This window comes from Stegostoma tigrinum, chromosome 49 (genome assembly GCF_030684315.1).
Source record: "Stegostoma tigrinum isolate sSteTig4 chromosome 49, sSteTig4.hap1, whole genome shotgun sequence".
Taxonomy (NCBI): domain Eukaryota; kingdom Metazoa; phylum Chordata; class Chondrichthyes; order Orectolobiformes; family Stegostomatidae; genus Stegostoma; species Stegostoma tigrinum.
This window is the reverse complement of record NC_081402.1, coordinates 468,815-487,941: the sequence shown is the minus strand read 5'-3', so window position 1 is coordinate 487,941 and position 19,127 is coordinate 468,815. Positions and strand designations below refer to the sequence as shown.

Here is a 19,127-nt window from a genome sequence, read left to right as displayed (position 1 = left end):
CCACACACAGCCCGAGAAAGGCCTCTCTCTCTCCAAGTTCCGGGACCAGTTCTTGCTCCGCTCCGCCTCTTACCTACAGCCCCCGGTTCTCCCTGAACTGAGCCCGAATCAATGCCTGTCTCGGAGCCCCCCTCTGTGTCCCAGGCTCACATCTCGATGCGCTGCTGGAAGGAGTCTGCTGTTCTCTCGCTTCCCTGGGCGTTGGTCTCTTTCAAACAAACTTCTTCCACTCACTGAGAAAATGCTCCTCAATAGTAGCGCTGAGGGCGGGGCTCACGCATGCGCTCCTCTCGTCGGCTGCCAGCGTTTTTGGCGTTAGGTGGAAGGAACGCGCATGCGCTGCTAACGCCATTTTTTTTTTAAACCGAGCTGGCCCAGAGCGCGGACAGGACACGGGATCATTGCCTGATCTGTCTGCAACAGGCAGGAGGAAAGCGCGGGCTTTCATACAGCCCAGGCAAACTGATCAACCGGCCGCATAACCGTGGGTAATCAATCTTATCAAACCCGCCGAATTAAACATCTTCAAAGCGATTAATTGCAAAATCCCTTTCTTTGCGGGACATGTTTATTTCGCCCAGATTGTAAGCATTGCGAACACAATTTGTAATTACTGCCTGAAAGGTCTTTCGAAGGTAAATGGAAGGAATACACTGTTAAAACCGCCAGAGGTCCTGTCATCAAAATTAAGCAAATTATCATTCCTGGAAGAGTTAATGAGATGCATATACTGCATTATGTAACATTTGTGTCTGGGCAGAATTACACGTTGTGGAATGAAATAACCAGATGCAGCACCAGTGACCCTCCCCATGTGATACCTTCCCCAGTCTCAGTCTCCGCTCTCGGAAATGCGATATTTGAGTTCCTCGAATCAATTCAAGTTTATGCTCTGTCTGCACTCGGAACCGGGACAGGGATCATTTGACATCTAGACGGAACTGCAGATGCTGGACAGTCTGAAATAACAAGGTGTAGAGCTGGATGAACACAGCAGGCCGAGCAGGAAGAAAGATCTGGGTCCGAAACGTCAGCTTTCCTGCTCCTCTGATGCTGCTTGGCCTGTTATGTTCATCCAGCTCTGCACCATGTTATTCTAAGGGATCATTCGATCCAGACTCAGTTCTTTCCTGAGAGATGTGGGTGGCTCTGAGAAGAGCCTTTGGGTTCAGGTGGTTACATGTTACACCGACTGCTTCATTTCTTTGCTGTTTTCTTCGTCACTTTCTCTTTGGGCTTGGCCTTCGTTTTCCCCGATTTCGGGGCCGGTTTTGCGGCCTTGGGGCGCTTAGTCTTTATCACCTTCTTCACGGGAGTCTTTTTCTTAGGCGCTGCTTTCTTCGCCGCTTTCTTTGGCGTTGCTGTCTTCTTGCCGGCCGCTTTTTTGCCTGTTCCTTTCTTGGCTGGGGATTTCTTGGCTGCCACCTTCTTGGCCGTTGTTTTCTTCACGGCTGCTTTCTTGGCGGCTGCTGCGGGTCTCGCCTTCTTTCCCACTTTTGCCTTGACTGGATTCTTTGGGAGTTTGAAGGAGCCGGAGATGCCCTGGCCCTTCACCAGAACCAGGGAGCCTTTCGCCAGACACCTCTTGATAGCCATCCTGATCTGTGCATTTTGCTTCTCCACATTGACCCCGCTTCTCTGCAGCGCCTTCTTCATAGCGACCAGAGACATCCCCTTCCGATCGCTGCTCTCCTCGACAAACTTCACAATCCGCTCGCCCAACCCGGGACCGGCTGGTTTCTTCCTGGGAGCCGCCGCCTTCTTCTTCTTCGGAGGCTTGGGTTTGGTGCTGGCGGAGGCTGGAGGAGCCGTTTCGGCGGCTGCACTGTCGCTCATGTCGGGAACTCTGCGCTGAATCTCTCTCTGTCAGACTGAACTGGGTCAGCAATGAAGCTGCTGGTGGCGGCACTGAGCAACTTAAAGGCAGCGAGCGGACGGCGCGGAGACAACCTGCCCTCAGCTCCCTGCTCCTGCTGCCTCTCTGTGTTTCTCTCTCGGCAGAAACTCTCCAATTCCTCTGCAATTCCGCTTCTCCAGAGAGCCAGGCTCGATCTCTCCTGACCCTGTTATGGGAAGGTTTGCGGCAGAACAGTTTTCACTCGAATTGACGGCTCCATTGTCGAGTTAAACGCATTTTGCTGCTGCACTGATCGCCCTCTCTGAGCTGAGCGCTGGCATTATCATCACTTTCAGACTGAAATCTTGAAATCAACAAATATATTGCCTTGAATTCTATCTTTGGGGTTTAGGGGAGGAGCAGGGGGATGAGTTGAAATGAAAATCTTTTTGATTTGTACAAGAGACACGCGGAAATGTCATGATACGAGCGGACACACAAACACAGTTACGTGTGACTGACCCCCCGCCCTTTATCTACAGTCTTTCTTACTCCATATTCACATTCATACTGTCACAGGCCAGAAATACCTCCAAATGTACCTGTGGAAGGATGTAATTTCTCCTCCTTTCAGCCTTTGATCCGGAACCCAGGGAATTAGTTGTAATTTTTCTCCTCATTAATTGTTAAACTCTCCGAGGTCTGTGCGCCGGAGATTCGCTCTGCTGCAGATTCAGCTGCAAGAGCCAATCATCTGGTTTGAAGTTACATTGATCACCCAGGTCTGTTTTTTTTTCATTCCGGTGACAATACTCAACATCGTTTCTGGGAATCACAGTCATAGAAATGTTAAGAATAGCAACTGGCCCAGCTAATGCCAATCGGCCCTTCAAACCTCTGCTCCCACTCACCATGAAAATGGCAGATCATCCAACTCAATGACCAGTCTCTCTTTTTTCTCTCATACAGAGTCAGAGACAGAAGGACACAGACCCTTCAGTCCAATCAGTGGATGCCGAGCATAATGCCAAACTGAATTAGCTCCATCTACCTGTCCCTGACCTGTTTCCTTTCAAACCTGTCATGCTTACGCACTTGTCCAAATGTCGTTTTAATGTAATTATAGCCACATAGACCAATTCAACAGGAAGTTCATTCTACATTCTTCCGTGTTCTATGTTAAAAAAATGCCTCTCGTGTCTTTTTTTTAAAAAATCTCTTGCCTGTTACAATAAAATGTCCGCCCTGGTTTTCTAATCCCTCCATCCCAGGCAAAGGTCAACGACCATTAACTCTGTCTCACCCCATCAGTATTTTATAAACTTCGAGAAGGTGACTTCTGAACATCCTGCTTTACAGTGAAAAAAAGTCCCAGCCTATCCATGAAAACACGGTGCGGAGCTGGATGAGCAAAGCAGGCCAAGCAGCATCTTAGGGGCAGGAAAGCTGTCGTTTCGGGCCTAGACCCCTATCCATCCGTTCTTTATAACTCGAGCCTTACATACTCTGCAAATACCAGTGAATCTCTTCTCAAATTTCTCCAGCTTGATAACATCCTTCCTCTAACTGGCCGAGCAGAACTGATCGCATTATTCCTGAAGTGATCTCACCAATGCCCCTTCGAACCTCAAAGTGACGGCCTACCTCCTAAATTCAAAGGACTGAGTAACGAAGTTAAGCGTGCCAAACACCTTCTTAACCATCCTGTTGCGATGTGATGCAGACTTCAAAGAATTCTTTATCCCTCGGTTCTACAACACTACCCAAGGCTCAACCATTAATCATATAAGGCCAACTGTTGTACCAAAATGCAAAACCGTGCATTTATCCAGATTGAACTCCATCAGCCATTTTACAGCCCATTGGCTGATTTGATCAAGATTCCTTTGAAATCTTGGGAAACCTTCTCCACTCCTGTCTATGCTACCAACTTTGTTATCATCCACAAAATGTGCGGACCGTGCCTTCTATTCTTATTCAAATCATTTATACAAATGGCAAACAAAAGAGGACCCTGAACCAATCTTTGTGGAACACCACAGGTGACAGGCCTCCAGTCTGAAAATCAACCCTCCATCATCCAGGCCTGAAACATCAGCTTTTGTGCTCCTGAGATGCTGCTGGACCTGCTGTGTTCATCCAGCCTCACATTTTATTAACGTGGATTCTCCAGCATCTGCAGTTCCCATTATCACCTCCATCTTCACTCTTAGTCTCTCGTCATTCAGCCAATTTTATTTTGACTCCCTTTGTCCAAAAGGCCTGTACCCAGCTCATTTTAGAAATCATACAATGTGTTGGGCATGGCTGATTTCTGTGGCAGAGAATTCCACAGGCACACCACTCTCTGAATGAAGACAATCATCACCATCTCAGCCCTAAATGGCCTATCCTGTCTCTGAAAAATATGACTCCTACCATCAGAAGCATTCTTCTTGTATTTATATTGTTCAGGCCTGTCAGTGTCTTACAGATTTCTCAGACAGTCCCTCATTCATCTGAGTTTCAGTGCATACAGTCACAACCAATTCAGCCTCGCCTTCCATCCCAGCAATCTTCCCATTAAAAACTACCTTCACAGGAACACCATCTTTCCTCAGATAAGGAGTCCAAACCTGCTGTCAGTATTCTTGGAATTGTCTGACAGATGCCCTGTTAAATTGTCATAATTTATCCATTCTCTTGTACTCAAATTCTCTCTCCATGAAGACACACATACCAGTTGCCTTCCTCACTGCCTGCTGCTTGAACATGCTTACTTTCAGTGATTGCTTTACGTGGGCACCCGGGTGTCGTTCCAAATTCCACGGTGTCCATTTCCCAACTTTCAGAAAATGGCCTGCCTTCCTTTTATTTTGTTTCCAAAGTGCATACCTTTCCATTCATCCACATTATTCAGTGCCTGATATGCATTTGCCCACTGACTCGACTTCTTCACAATCAATGCTTCCTCTTTGAGAGCTGACCATTCAACCCACTTTTGTGTCATCAATAATTCTGGAGATATTACATTTATTTCCCCCATCTAACCATTGTGAATACATTGTGAAGAGCTTTGATCCGAAAACTGATTCTTGCCATGACCCCAAGTCACAGCTTGACATTGAGAAAATGATCATTCATTCCCTCTGCATTTCCTGTTATCCAGCTAGTTTTATTTAGTCATTCTCAATGCTTTACATTTTAACATGCTAATGTCTTATGTGGGATTTGGTTAGAAAGCTTTTGTTAATTATAATTAACACCTCACCTTTGCCATTTCTACTCCAGGAAATTTTCAAGCTGGCAACATAGAACAGAACAGCAGAGGAACAGGCCTTTCAAATCCATGCCGACTCTGCCTCATCCTGACGTTTTATCCCAAACTATCTGCATTTCTTTTCATTCAGGTTGACTACTCTAAAATTCCAAGTTCAATCGCTACCTCCTTTTTCAAATAGGTTGCTTACATTAGCTGCACTCCAATCTTTGGAAATTATTGGCCAGCCTGTAGCTTTTTGGTGCATGACGAGCAAAACATGCATTACTTCGAAGGCTACTGTGTTAAGTGCGCTGGGATATAAATTATCAGGCATTGGTATTTCCCAGCCTTCAATCCTTTGAATTTACCCAACACAATTTACTGAATAGTACTGATTTGATTCAGTTTCTCTCTCTCACTAAACTCTGTTTGACCAACATTCCGAGTGTGTTACGTGTGTCTTCCTTTGTGAACAAAGAACAAAAGTAGAGAGTTGGATAGCCATTTTTTATTCCCCACAATAGAGTCCCCTCTTTTTGATTGTAACGGATGTACATTTGTGTAAGCCAACATAGTTTTATTTCAATTCTCATTTTACATATTTATCAGTACATTAACTGTTAGTTTTTTAAGGCTTCTGCAAGCGTACACATTTCCTCCTTTTCGCTGTCATAATCAATACATTTGTATTTCCTTCTGTCCTGACTTTGAAATGTTCTCCAGCTTCAGAGACTTGTTTTTTTTTCTTTCGAGCTGATTTTCTTCACAATTTGTACGCCTGTTCTGTGTATCAGAAACCGTGTTAAATAGCCCTGTAAAATGACAGTTTTGTAGACTGCAAAAAGACCACCATCCATCCTCACGAAAACATCCATTTAAAAGGACTTGGGCAGCTGATGTGGAGGAACACGACCTCGATACTAGGCACGTTCCCCTCCAAGTCACCCACCATCCTAACTTGGAAATATGTCCCCGTACCTTCACTGTCTCTCAATCAAGACCCTGGAACTACCTGCGAACTGCAATGTGGGCAGCACATGGACCGGAACTATTTAAGAAGGTGGCTCAGCACCAACTTCTCAATGGGGGCAACTAGGGACGCGCAATAAATGCTGGGACAAGCCAGAGACATCTTCGTCCCAGGAATGCGCAAACAAGAAAAAAACAGCTGGGTCATTCGTTGCGGTAACACATTCATCACAAGGCTTCTGTCTGCAGCAGACTGAGAATAAAATCAGTCATCAACTCCAAACTGGTATTTGCATCGAGCCCAGGGATATGAGTCCTCACCTCTGGTCCGGGTGTGGCTTTAGCACGGCCCCTCTGACCCAGGAATAGGGAAACTACCGCTGCGCCGCAAGACTCCGCACCACAGTTACATTCTGCCTTCGTAATAATGTCGCATTTATTCCATCGCTCTGTGTGTGACCTTGACAGAGTCAATGTGGGACGAAGGCCAGCAGAATGAAATATCACAGTGGTTTTAAATGGGCCGAACGGCTGCCAGCTTCTCCGCTTCCCCACCAGATTGTGAGAAAACCGGGGGGAGGCAGACATTAACATGACCCGGGAATGAGCTCCATTGGAGCTTCACAACGGGCCAATGCCCCAGTTTGAAACATTTTCTGCCATTTCCCCCACAGCCTCCATTCGCTTTGCTCAAACTGGGAGCAAAGGGAATTGGGGAAGGAACCAACTGATGTTTGTGGCTGGGACTCATTGGGGAATGCAGCGCATGCGTGACCCTCCCAATGCTCATATTGCTGACCAGAGGAGCGCATGCGTGAGACTCTCCGTTGAGCTGCCATTGAGGAGCATTTATTCAGTGAGTGGAAGAGGTTTGTTTGAAAGAGACCGCAATGGAGAGGCCAGCGCCCAGGGAAGTGAGAGAACAGCAGGCTCCTTCCAGCAACGCATCGAGATGTGAGTCTGGGACACAGAGGGGGGCTCCGAGACCGGCACTGATTCGGGCTCAGCTCAGGTAGAACCGGGGGCTGTTGGTAAGAGGCGGAGCGGAGCAGGAACTGGTCCCGGAACTTGGAGAGAGCGGCCTGGGGGCGGGGAGAGAGAGGCCTTTCTTGGGCTGTGTGTGGGCCTGCTGAGGGAGACCCAGCGGCAAGAAGCTGCTCCTGGGGGGCAGTCTTGAAATTTTTAGTCTTCTAAACACTGATGGAAATTAATTGTTTGGCTGCTGTTTCACGCTGTTTGTTCCGAGTTTGCATTAAACCGTGTCAAAATAAAGCAGTGAATACAAATGGGCTGATCCCGCGAAGGAGAATATAGCAGTCACCGGATGAAGAGTCTCCAGTAAAATATTTGAAATAGTGCCTGTTGTGCTTCCCTTCAATAGTTCCTGTATTGGGAGCTGGATATTGAACCGTGTAAACATTCCATTCGTGGATCTGGTTAGTTTTTGTATATTAATAGTTTTAGAATTTTGCTCAAAGAAAGAGGAGGAACCCAGGTCAATTGTGTAACTGGGCCCTTTTCTGTGTGATTTGTTGGCTTTAAAACCAAGAATTATCATGAGTATTCACGAAATTTTCTATTGATGAGTTTTTGATATTTTGAAACTCGGTGGATGTTGATTTACAGCAGAAATCTCTTTTGCCTTTCTCCAGGCAAATATCTGATGTGCCCAGGCAATGTCATATTTCCGTGGTACTACACCAAGTGTGACTAGCTGCTGCTACTCACAGCACGTACGTGACCAGTGTCAGAGCGGAGACTGTCCTTTCCACAGTCGCGGTTGAAGTAAGACTTGCGTTGAACTCAATTTCCAGAAAGAAACAATCAAACCAGCGATCAAATGCCACCAACGAAATACAAATGTAACTTTTTTCTCTTGTCAGTGTAAACTAGGCCAGCTCCAGTAAAGTGCATCTTTAACAGCCCATTGTCATTCATAGCATTTGAAGAGGATAGATTGAATTTATGTCACAAATATACTCTCAATAAATACATTGAATGCACATTAAGTGAGGGTATTTTTAACGTTATGATCTAGGTAGACAGACTGATCACAAGGTGTAGAGCTGGATGAACACAGCAGGCCAAGCAGCATCATAGGAGCAGGAAAGCTGATGTTTTTGATGTAGGGATTAGGCCTGAAATGTCAGCTTTCCTGCTCCTACGATGCTGCTTGGCCTGCTGTGTTCATCCAGCTCCACACCTTGTTATCTCGGATTCTCCAGCATCTGCAGTTCCATTTATCTGATACCAACAGATCAAGTTGTTACATAGTTAAAATGACGATATATGGAGTCGGTATTGAGTAAAAATATAGAAGGAAAGGAAACTTTTGATATTATCAGTGACTGAGGAGGGCAGAAATAATAAACAAAAACAGAATTTTCTAGAAAAGCTCAGCAGGCCTGGCAGCATCTGTGAAGAGAAATCAGAATTAATGTTTCAGATCCAGTGACCTTTGCGCAGAACTGAAGAAGTGTTTGAAAAGTTAACTATGATTTCTCTTCACATGCTGCCAGACCTGCTTTGCATTTCCAGCAAATTCCATTTTTGTTTCTGACTTGCATCACCTGAAGTTCTTTGAGTTTTTATTTAGGACTAAAATTATCTTTTTGATGAATAATGTCCCATACAAAGACACAGAAATGAAATAATGTGAAATGCAAATGCACTTTTTCTGCCAAAGCCTGACAAGTGGAGAATGCAGCATGGGCTGTCAGATACAGAATAAAATTCTCCAAATAAATAATTTTTAAAAATCCCAGTATGAAGTAAAACTAAGTATCTCAGTGATACCATTGAGCCCTAAAAGAGGAAACAGCCCACGCTGACTTACTGGGCCAGCTTTTTCAAAAGAAAAAATAAGCTTGTCTGTCCATTTCTACATGATATCTTTATCCTGATACACTATACAACAGATGGATAAATGAAAATGCCTCAGAAATATAGACCTGGTACAGGACAGAAGCAGGCCGTTCAGCCCGTTGTGTTTGCACGAGAACATTTGTACTCTTTATCTGTTCTGCATGCCAGTTTCTACAAAATGTTAGGAATATCTGGAGGTGAGTTTGCTCACTGAGCTGGAAGGTTAGTTTTCAGACGTTTCATCACCATTCTCGGTAACATCATCAGTGAGCCTCCGATGAGGAGCTGGTGTTATGTCCCACTTTCTATTTGTCTGTTTAGGTTTCCTTGGGTTGGTGATGTCACTCGGGGCAGGCAGAATTCATGCCCATGGCAGTATCTTGTCAACCAGTCACCAGATCACGCAGGGAGAGAGCCGCAGCCACCCGCCTCCTGTTGATGCAGTTACCCCATTAATCTTTCGCTCAGATTGGAAAGGAGAGGTTGATGACGCTCTGATTCTCACAAAGGAATACAGTATTATACATTTTGTGTTACAGTAATCCAATACAACACGAACGCTGTGCCCTTCCCCCTTTGTATACAACCAAACCTTTGAAACTCCTAATTGAAGATGGGCCCTCCAATAGCCAGGCCAAGGTTCACCACAATCTCATAATGTTTAACAGGCAATGTAATCACCAGGCCCTGGGATCTTTCCATACATCCTATTAATTTACTTTTCAAGTTACTGGCCGTACACCTTCAGTCATGCCCCAGAATTGCTTACCTATCAGGCCTGCTTGAATTCTGCTGTCAATTGTATTAATTTCCTGTTTCTATTAAATTCTGTTACTTGTCTTATTTTCCCACTGTCTGAATTGTAATAAAAAAAGACAGTTCCTACTTGGAGACCAAGCAGTATCAGAGTAGCAGGAAAGTTGATGCTTCTGAAGAGGAGTCCTGACCCAAAACTTGAACTTTCCACCATCTCTGATGCCGCCAGGCCTGCTGTGTTCCTCCAGCTCCACGTTGTGTTATCTCTAACTGCTGCATTGGCAGGTCTTGCTATCGCTGAGTTGATTCTTATGAATTGCAAAAAGATTCATGATAATAATTTGATTATAGAGTGAGTTACTTGTAAAGTTTTACGTGTACCCGTCCTCTTAGCACTCTTTTAGCGAATGAATTGTGAGCATTTGTTTCTTCTAGGATGTGCCAGGCATTCCTTTAATGACAGAGGAAAGCTTTCAGAGACTAATTAACTTTCATATCTATATTTGCATCTTTTCACGTCATGCTTTTAGTAATATTTGTATTTTATTACATACATATATTTAGAATTACATTGAAATCTGTCTGAAGAATCTTTAACTGGAACCAATTTCTTAATATTGTGAATAATTTCAAAGAAACAACTCCATCTTGTAGCAATTAGTTATCTGCTGTTTTCATGATGAGCTGGGCCGACATTCTTCGGGATGATATATACCCCTAACCCTAACTCACTCTGTTCACCTAATGGGACAACATCCTTTCGCTGAATGGACTGAAATCAATTGCTTATCAATTTTAGTGAACCTGTTTGACCTGTAGATTTTTTTATGAGTCTTAATCCCATTAGTTCATCGGTTTGTTATTGCAGAATTTACTGTCCCCTTCAATGTTTGTTGCAAATCTTCAAACTGTCTCGAACAAATCTTCTTGCAGCCGGTGTTTGTGCGATGCTCCCTTTTGCTTTGGAATAACCTCTTTTCAAAAGTACCGTTGTGTCTTTGAAAAAAGCCTGGTCCAGCATTTCACATTCTGTTTAACCACTTGTCAGTCATATTCAGCAGTGCTAGAGAAGCAGCTTAGCTGCCATCCATTCCGTGTCTCTTAGACTTGGCCAGCGCTAATATTGCTCATTAAATTCTGAGAGAGCTGGAGGCATGGAGTTATTAAAATGCCCTGGGAAAGAGCTCCATTGTAGCTCCACAAAGGGCCAATGCCTCAGCTTGAAACATTCTCTGCCCTTTTCCCCACAGCCCAGTTGCTTTGCTCACAGTGGGAGAGAAGGGAATTAGGGAATGACCCACTGATGTCTGTTGTTTGGAATTATTGGGAAAAGCAGTGAATGCCAATGCTGGCCCTGCCCAAATGCTCCTTGTTTGGCCACTGTTTCACATTGTACAATTAAAAGTGGAAACACAGACAAGACGATGGACGTATAAGAATCCTGTAAAGGACATAGATTGGAGACAACAGATTATATTTCTTGAGCAATAACATTTGAAGTAGTGTCCATTGTTGTTTTCAACAGTTAGTGTTGGGATCTGGTAATACAAACTGTGTCAATGTTACAGCATCTTTGGGTAGCATCTCAGATGGAGCTGTGCAGTTGTTGTTCAGTTTCTGGATTTCACTCAATTGGGATTGAAATGTATATATGAAGAAAGCAATCCTCCAAGGTAAAATGGAATCGGACCTATGTTTGAACTGATGGTTTCAAAGAAAAGACAGAAGTCTCATTATGTGCTCCAGTCCAATAGATTTATTTAAAATTACAAACTTTTGGAGCTCTGCTACATTGTCTGTTGAAGTTGAAGAAAAGAAACATCCTCATAATTATCAACGGAACGTACGTTTTTCTGATTGAGGTTGTCAAGCTTGGATGATGCTGATTTACAGAATGTTTCTCTTCTGTTTTCTTCGAGGCAAATACATGAAGGAGCAAGACAGTGTATCATTCCCTTGGCACAAAGCCAAGTGTGAGCAGCTGCTTCTCACAAACTGCAGGTATGTTACCGCTGTCAGCACGGTTCCTTTGCGCAGGCAAAGAGCAGTTTGAGTCAGGACACGTTGAACTCAATTTCCAGTGATATGCATTCAAGCTAACAGTCAAATAGAACCAACAAAATACAAATCGTTTGTTTTCTCTCTTTGCCCAATGCACACCTCCACAGTTGCAACAATTTTCTTCATTCGTAGCCTACTGTCATTTCCAACATTTTTGAAAAGTCACAGACTGAATCTTCATCTGAAACAGACACTGAGGAACTGCAGTAATTCTGCATTTAGTAAGTATGTTTTTAAAGTTACTGTCAAGGTGAAGCAATAGTTCATGCTGTTACATAGTTACACCAACCAGAGGTGAAGCACTGTGAGTACAGACACGCAAGAAAACATTCACATTATCGGTTACTGAGCAGCACTGTGTCTCTGTTTTGACAAATTGAAGTCCTGGGCACAGAGAGAACAATTTAAATCATGTGACTTCCAAATGCGAGGCATAGAATGGTTCTGAGAGCACACAACATAAACTGCACATGCACGCACACACATACACGCCCCCCCCCCCCACTGAGTGATTTACAATGTATTCCACATACATACATGCACCGTTCCAACACACATTCCTCAACATCTAACAGCCATGAAGACCATGTACACTTCAAGCCCCAGAACATGTAACACTAAACATGATTTCTACTCTCAGATTTCAGGTCAGAGAGATAGCCTTCTATGCAATAGACAACAGAACAAAAAGTGAGCTCAGTTCTTCAATCTCCAATGCAGTCCCTGTAAGATTTAAACATATGGTAATGGCCATAGTCATAAATTAAGTATCATTTGTTGGTGAAATCATCAAAAATTTGTATGAATTTTTTGACATGCTGAATTCCCATGAAATACTCCAAGTAGTAGATTGAACCAGAGATTCGTTGTACCTCCAAATATCTCACCGTGTCTTCGACTGAGAGAGGTAACTGAAGTTTTTTTTTCACTTTTGTACAAACTGGAGGAATTGCAAAGCAGGACAAGGTTAGTTTGAAACCTATATTGCCTTTGAATTTGTTTGCCCCACAAACTGAATAGCAGAACCCACTGCTGAATATGAAGTCATAAATCTACCAGAAAGAAATTAAATATTGACCTGAAAACAGACAGAAAATAACATATATTCATCAGATACCAAGTTTTTGACTTAGAATTAAGAATGATTCGTACAGCGAACTTGTAACAAAAATGTGAACATTAAACTCAACACATTCAAACCACAGTCTGACCAAAATTAGAGTAAAACATAAACCATAGCATAGAATGAATATTGTGGAACATACTCAAACTTCAGCCGCACTGCTCAAACCAGAGAATGGTATAAACACTGACAGTTTCACTTACAGCCCCTTACACACACAGCTGCATATTCATGTTGATGAGCAGATATTTGAACATCAAAGAAAGCCTGCAGATGTTGAAAGTGCAATATTCAGCTGAAATTGACAGTCACCGATCAATAACTTCACTTGCACATTCACACAACAGAAACTTGACAGGGAGAGAATGAAACATGCATTCACAAATCAGATAGTGACAGGTATAGCTTAATAATTAGTTTCTCAGATTTACAGGGCAGGATGTGACTGGCACAAGTGAGAAAATACGCTCTCACAGCCATAGAGAAGAAAGTGACAATCACATATCATTGAGGCAGAGAATAGTAGTAGTAGACGGGAGTTTCTCAAATTGGAGACCTATGACTAGTGGTGTTCCACAGGGATCTGTGCTGGGACCACTGTTGTTTGTGATATACGTAAATGAGTGGGAGGAAGGTGCAGGTGGTCTGACCAACAAGTGTGCAGATGACACTAAGATTGGTGGAGTAGCAGATAGTGAAGGGGACTGTCAGAGATTACAGCAGAATATAGATAGACTGGAGAGTTGGGCAGATAAAAGGCAGATGGAGTTCAATCCCTTGCAGATTTGTTTCTTAGTGTTTGGTGTGTGGTGTCCAGCTAGACATGTTTGTGAATGGAGTTCTAGTTTGAATTCTCGTGCGTGTCCTTGGCTGGCTTGTCCTCTGATGGCTACGTTGTCCCAGTCGAATGGGTGTCCCTCTTCATCCACGTGCATTGAGATGAGTGATAGTTGGTCATGACTTTTGGCAGCGAGTTGATGCCCGTGAATCCTGGTGGCTAGTTTCCTACCGGTTTGCCTTAGGGAAGGTATTTGGCGGTATTTGCATGCTATCTTGTAAATAGCGTTGGTTCTGCTAATTGTGGATGTTGGATCCTTCGTTCACAACAGCAGCTGTCAGTTCGTGGGCTATCATGATTCTTAGGGGATAGTGTAACCTGGTGGTTATTTCACACCCTCAGTGCATAGTCTGGTGACTACTATCACTGGATGTGCTGTGTCTTCCTGTTCTCATCAGTTGTGTAGCATCCGCGAACAATGCATTTTGGGTAACTGTATTTCTAAAGACACTATCAGTGTTCTTCCTTGGCTTTGTGAAACTCCGGGACGCTGCAGTGTGTTGTGGCTCACTTGAACGTGGAAAGCTAGCTCATTGGATTCAAAATTGGCTTGATGGTCCAAAGCAGAGGGTGACAGTTGAAGATTGTTTCTCGGACTGGAGGCCTGTGACTTGTGGTGTGCCACAGGGATTGGTGCTGGGACCTTTGTTATTTGTTATTAACATAAATGATCTGGATGTGAATGTGCAAAGTTTGATGAGTAAATTTACAGATGATACAAAGTTAGGAGGTATCATTGATAGTGGGGAGGCTTATGAAAAATAACAGAGGGATCTTGATCAGATGGGGACGTGGGCTAAAGATTGGAAAATGCAATTCAATGCAGATAAGTGTTAGGTGTTGCACTTTGGAATGTCAAACTAAAGTAGGCCTTGTGCAGTAAACGGCAAGGTCCCTGAGCAGTGATGTGGTACAGAGGGACCAAGGAGTACAGGTACGTAGTTTGTTTCAAGCAGTGTCTCAGGTGGACAGGGTGCTGAAGAAGGCATTCAGCATGCTGGCCTTCATTGATCGAGGCATTTAGTATAGAGTTGGGACATTATGTTACAGTTGTATAAATTATTGGTGAGACCACACTTGGAGTATTGTGTACAGTTTTGGTCACCCTGTTGTAGAAATAACATAGTCCAACTAGAAAGTGTTGAAAGAAGATGTACACAGGACTAGTGGGCCTGGGTGACAGGGAGATGTTGGCCAGGATAGGACTTTATTTCTTGGAACGGAGGAGAATGAGGTGTGAGTTTATTCAGTTGTATAAAATTGTGAGGACCATAGACAGGATAAATGCATATTGTGTTTGTTTTTGCCCAAGGTTGGGGAATTGAAAACTGGAGGGCATAGGTTTCAGGTGAGATGGCAAGGATTTAAGAAGGACCTGAGGGGTGTCAACTTCACAGAGAGAGTGCAGCACATGTGGAATCAGCCGCGAGAGAAAGTTGTTGAGGCAGGTACAATAACAATATTTTTTTTAAAAATTTGAACAGGTGCATGGATGGGAGCAATTTAGATGGATATAATGTGGGCAACTGGAACTAACTGGGCACCATGGTCATCATGAACCAGTTTGGGCTGATGGGCCCATGTCCATACTGTATTACTATAAGAACATAAAACATAGGAGCAGAAATCAGGCTATTTGGCCCATCAAGTCTGTTCTGCCATTCATTCATGGCTGAGAAGATCCTTAAGCCAATTCTCCTGCCTTCTCTCTGTGACATTGATCCCCTTGATAATCAAAAACCTATCTATCTCACCCTTAAATGCACTCAATACCTCCACAGCCTTCTGTGGCAGTGAATTCCATAGATTCACCATTCTCTGGCTGAAGACGTTTCTCCTGATCTCTGTGTTCTAAAAGGTCTTAAAAGGTCTTCACTTCACCTGAAGGCTGTGCCCTTGGGTTCTAGTCTCTCCTACCAATGGAAGCATTTTCCCAACATCCACTCTGTCCAGCCATCCAGTAGTCTAAGTTTTGATTCAATCCCCTGTCATTCTTCTGAACTCCAAGGAGTACAATCCCAATATCCTCAAACGTTGCTCATACGTTAAACTTTCCATTCCTGGGACCATCCTTGTGAACCTCCTCTGAACCTGCTCCAGGGCCAGCACATCCTTCCTGAGATATGGGGCCCATGTCCTTGCAAAATAAATGACAACATTGCAGTTGCCTTCCTGACTACTGACTCAACCACCAAGTTCACCTTGAGAGAATTCTGGAGTAGAACTCCCAAGTCTCTCTGCACTTAAGACTTCTTAATTTTCTGCCCATTTAGAAAAGTGTCCATGCTTTTATTCTGGAGGGAGGATGGTGACTTTTTCAGGGTAGGCATCCTTGGAAGACACTTCGCAGTGAAGTTAAAATTGCATCAGAGATAATGGTTACTGCAGATGCTGGAGAATCCAGACAAACCTCGGGGGATCTCTATCCCACTGCAACTCTCCTGTCCTCTCCATCTACCTTCTCCTGTATCCATCTTTGATTCGCCAACCCCTCCCTATTTATTTCAGAACGCTCTCACCCTCCACCTTTTCTGAAGGGTAAAGGGACTAGGCACGAAACGTCAGCTTTTGTGCTCCTGAGATGCTGCTTGTCCTGCTGTGTTCTTCCAGCTCCACACTTTATTATCTTGTAAACTACCCAATCACGATCAAGGCTTCTCCCCCCATCCCTCATTAGCATTGCTGACGCACTCAGGCAATAAAAAGCGAGCTCCGGGCCCGTTTCCCCTTATTCTGTGTCTGGCATTGAGTGCAGCAATGGTGGAGGAGGAGAAAGGACAAGTTGCCAAGAAGGGCGCGAAGAAAGTGGTGAAGAGGGCGCCAGCGAAGGGCGGCGAGAAGAGCACAAGGGCCAGGAAAGAAAGTTATTCCATCGACATCTACAAAATGATGAAGCAGGTTCACCCCGACACCGGCATCTCCTTCAGGGCCATGACCATCATGAACTCGTTCGTCAACGATATTTTCGAGCGTATTGCGGGGGGAGGCTTCCTGCCTGGCCCATTACAACAAGCGCAGCACCGTCAGTTCCCGGGAGATCCAGGCCGCCGTGCGGTTGCTGCTGCCCGGGGAGCTGGCCAAGCACGCCGTGTCGGAGGGTACAAAGGCGGTGACCAAGTACACCAGCTCCAAGTGAGACCCCACACTGTGCTGAGAAAAAACACATCCAAAACCCAAAGGCTCTTTTAAGAGCTATCCACAATTTCAATGAAGCAGTTGGACCATTTTAAGTTTGCAAAAATGATTCTCGGTCTCTATGATTAATGTCTAATCTTTATCTTTGTTTACACAAACGTTCTAAAAATTTACGTGCGGTCCCTGACCCTCTGTCCGTTAGTTTCGTTTGCCTTCCTACCCAGTCTCTCTTCCTTCCCTGTACAGAAAGCATATTTATCGTCACTGCGTCATTTTTTTTCAGCAACTCCTATGTGTTCCAGTTATTATTTCCCCTTTGATCAGGAATTTCACCCCCTGGAAAGAAAACTAATTGCTCGAGTCCCACGAACAGATTTTGCAGAATACCTGACATTCAGGATTCAGCCGTCAGTGAGAGGGTTTCAAAATGAGCTGAGATAAAGCCAGAACCAGGATTGCAGTCCCCAGTGTGAAACTGTCTGCTCAAGGACAATGAGGGAGGGCAACTTCAAGTTTTAACCCGAAAAAAAAGTTGTGTAAGTTTTTATAAATATGTCAGCGTTCAGTTGTAATGTGAAAGTGAATTAAGCTCAAAGGAAAATTAAACTGTTGAATCCTCTTTGTAAAACTCCCCTATCCGACATGATTTTCCAATTTGTCCCAATGAGGTATGAACGCTGGATTTCACCCATGCGAACGAAAAATTCTGATCTCTTATTTGAGTCTCATTAATAAAATGTGGTGCGATTCCTTTTTCAATTTCCAAATCTGTAAGGAAATTTATCCGATTTTTTTCAGTTTGCAGTGTGTGGGGCTTTCTGCTGTCGGTGAGAGACTTTCAAAATGAACCGAGACCGACAGGAAAGACTGATCCAGCACAATAAGTGAGGGCTATTTTACAATATTTTCTGAAAACGGTGTTGCTTAGGGAGTCAAAGAGAGAGATTATGTGAAGTGAACATTTTTAACTGAAAGGAAATTAAATCGTAACCATTGACGCAAAAATCCTTGTAAAACCTCTTCCTTGTGTTGCCCACGTTGGCGGGCTTTTTCAAATCGGAAAGAAAACGGTTGATGATTTGGAGCCGGTATTTTCCTACCGTTTCCACGCGGAGGAATTTTGTTTTATTTTCAAATCTCCCCGCGGGTTCTATCCCGTTTTGCAGAAAGCTATAAATGAGGCTTTTCTGCTGTCGGCGGAAAAATTTTCAAGTGAACCGAGATCAAGGAAGAACAGAACCAGACCGGCATCGCAAAAGTGGAAATATTGTTGATCTTGTGCAATAGGGAGCGCGATTGTAAAATATTGTTTAAAGCAGTAATGCGCTCAACGCGAAAGAAACAGACGTGTGATACTTTTATCATTATATCCAGGTGCTGATGTAAATTAAACTCAATCTGTGAAGAGAATCACTTTCGGCGGGCTTTTCTTTCCCCCTTCCGCTTATTCTTAAGTTTTAGTCGCAAAAAAAACTTCAAGATCAAGAATAGACGGATTCAACTAGGCCGGAGAATCAGACAGAAATGGTGTGAAGTATATTATCTGAAGTATGAACGCATTGTTTTTGTAAAACTTCTACCCGTTTTGAAAGTATTGGCGGGCTTTCCGAGTTTGAAAGAAAGCGGTTGATGATTTGGCGCCAGGATTTTCCGGCCTCCTCCCCGGGCCCGCTCCGGATTGGTGAGGGAAGCAGATATCTGATTGGGCATTGAAATGACATTAGGAGATACTGAACAATGTGCCCAATCAGCAATGGCCGCAGCCCCATTCCTCCCGAAGGTATAAGAGGGCGGGATGTGGCCGCATTACAGCATTTTGTGTGCAAGTGTCTGTCAGATTGTGGCAATGTCTGGGAGAGGAAAGGGCAGTGGTGGGAAAGCTCGCTCGAAGGCGAAGTCCCGGTCGTCCCGGGCTGGCCTGCAGTTCCCGGTGGGCCGTATTCACAGGCTCCTGAGAAGGGGTAACTATGCTGAGCGTGTGGGTGCCGGAGCGCCGGTCTATCTGGCTGCGGTGCTCGAGTACCTGACGGCTGAAATCCTCGAGCTGGCCGGTAACGCGGCCCGGGACAACAAGAAGACCCGCATCATCCCCAGGCACCTCCAGCTGGCCGTGCGCAACGACGAGGAGCTCAACAAGCTGCTGGGAGGGGTGACCATCGCTCAGGGCGGGGTGCTGCCTAATATCCAGGCCGTGTTGCTGCCCAAGAAAACCGCCGCTGGGGGCACCACTAAAAAATGAAGAGACCGTTAATTAACCTGACAACCCAAAGGCTCTTTTAAGAGCCACTCACAACATCAGTGA

The 19,127-nt window shown here is 44.4% G+C and overlaps 3 protein-coding genes and 1 long non-coding RNA gene across 4 annotated transcripts; 3 read left to right on the top strand and 1 right to left on the bottom strand.

Annotated features, from left to right (window-relative positions):
• Positions 1–534: 534 nt before the first annotated feature.
• Positions 535–1,875, bottom strand: LOC132207494 (histone H1-like). Its single transcript, XM_059643187.1, has one exon. It carries the CDS (start codon positions 1,834–1,836, stop codon positions 1,198–1,200), a length of 639 nt encoding a protein of 212 aa, XP_059499170.1. The 5' UTR covers positions 1,837–1,875; the 3' UTR covers positions 535–1,197.
• Positions 1,876–6,851: 4,976 nt separating this feature from the next.
• On the top strand, positions 6,852–8,050 carry LOC132207490 (uncharacterized). Its single transcript, XR_009443498.1, has 2 exons — positions 6,852–7,001; positions 7,700–8,050. It is a non-coding gene; the product is annotated as an uncharacterized LOC132207490 (long non-coding RNA).
• A 3,574-nt stretch (positions 8,051–11,624) lies between these two features.
• On the top strand, positions 11,625–17,612 carry LOC132207481 (uncharacterized). The gene is made up of 2 exons (XM_059643134.1): positions 11,625–11,669; positions 16,446–17,612. Exon 2 carries the CDS (start codon positions 16,448–16,450, stop codon positions 16,877–16,879), a length of 432 nt encoding a protein of 143 aa, XP_059499117.1. The 5' UTR covers positions 11,625–11,669; positions 16,446–16,447; the 3' UTR covers positions 16,880–17,612.
• A 947-nt stretch (positions 17,613–18,559) lies between these two features.
• Positions 18,560–19,064, top strand: LOC132207480 (late histone H2A.2.2-like). Its single transcript, XM_059643133.1, has one exon. It carries the CDS (start codon positions 18,621–18,623, stop codon positions 19,062–19,064), a length of 444 nt encoding a protein of 147 aa, XP_059499116.1. The 5' UTR covers positions 18,560–18,620.
• The last annotated feature ends 63 nt before the right edge of the window (positions 19,065–19,127 follow it).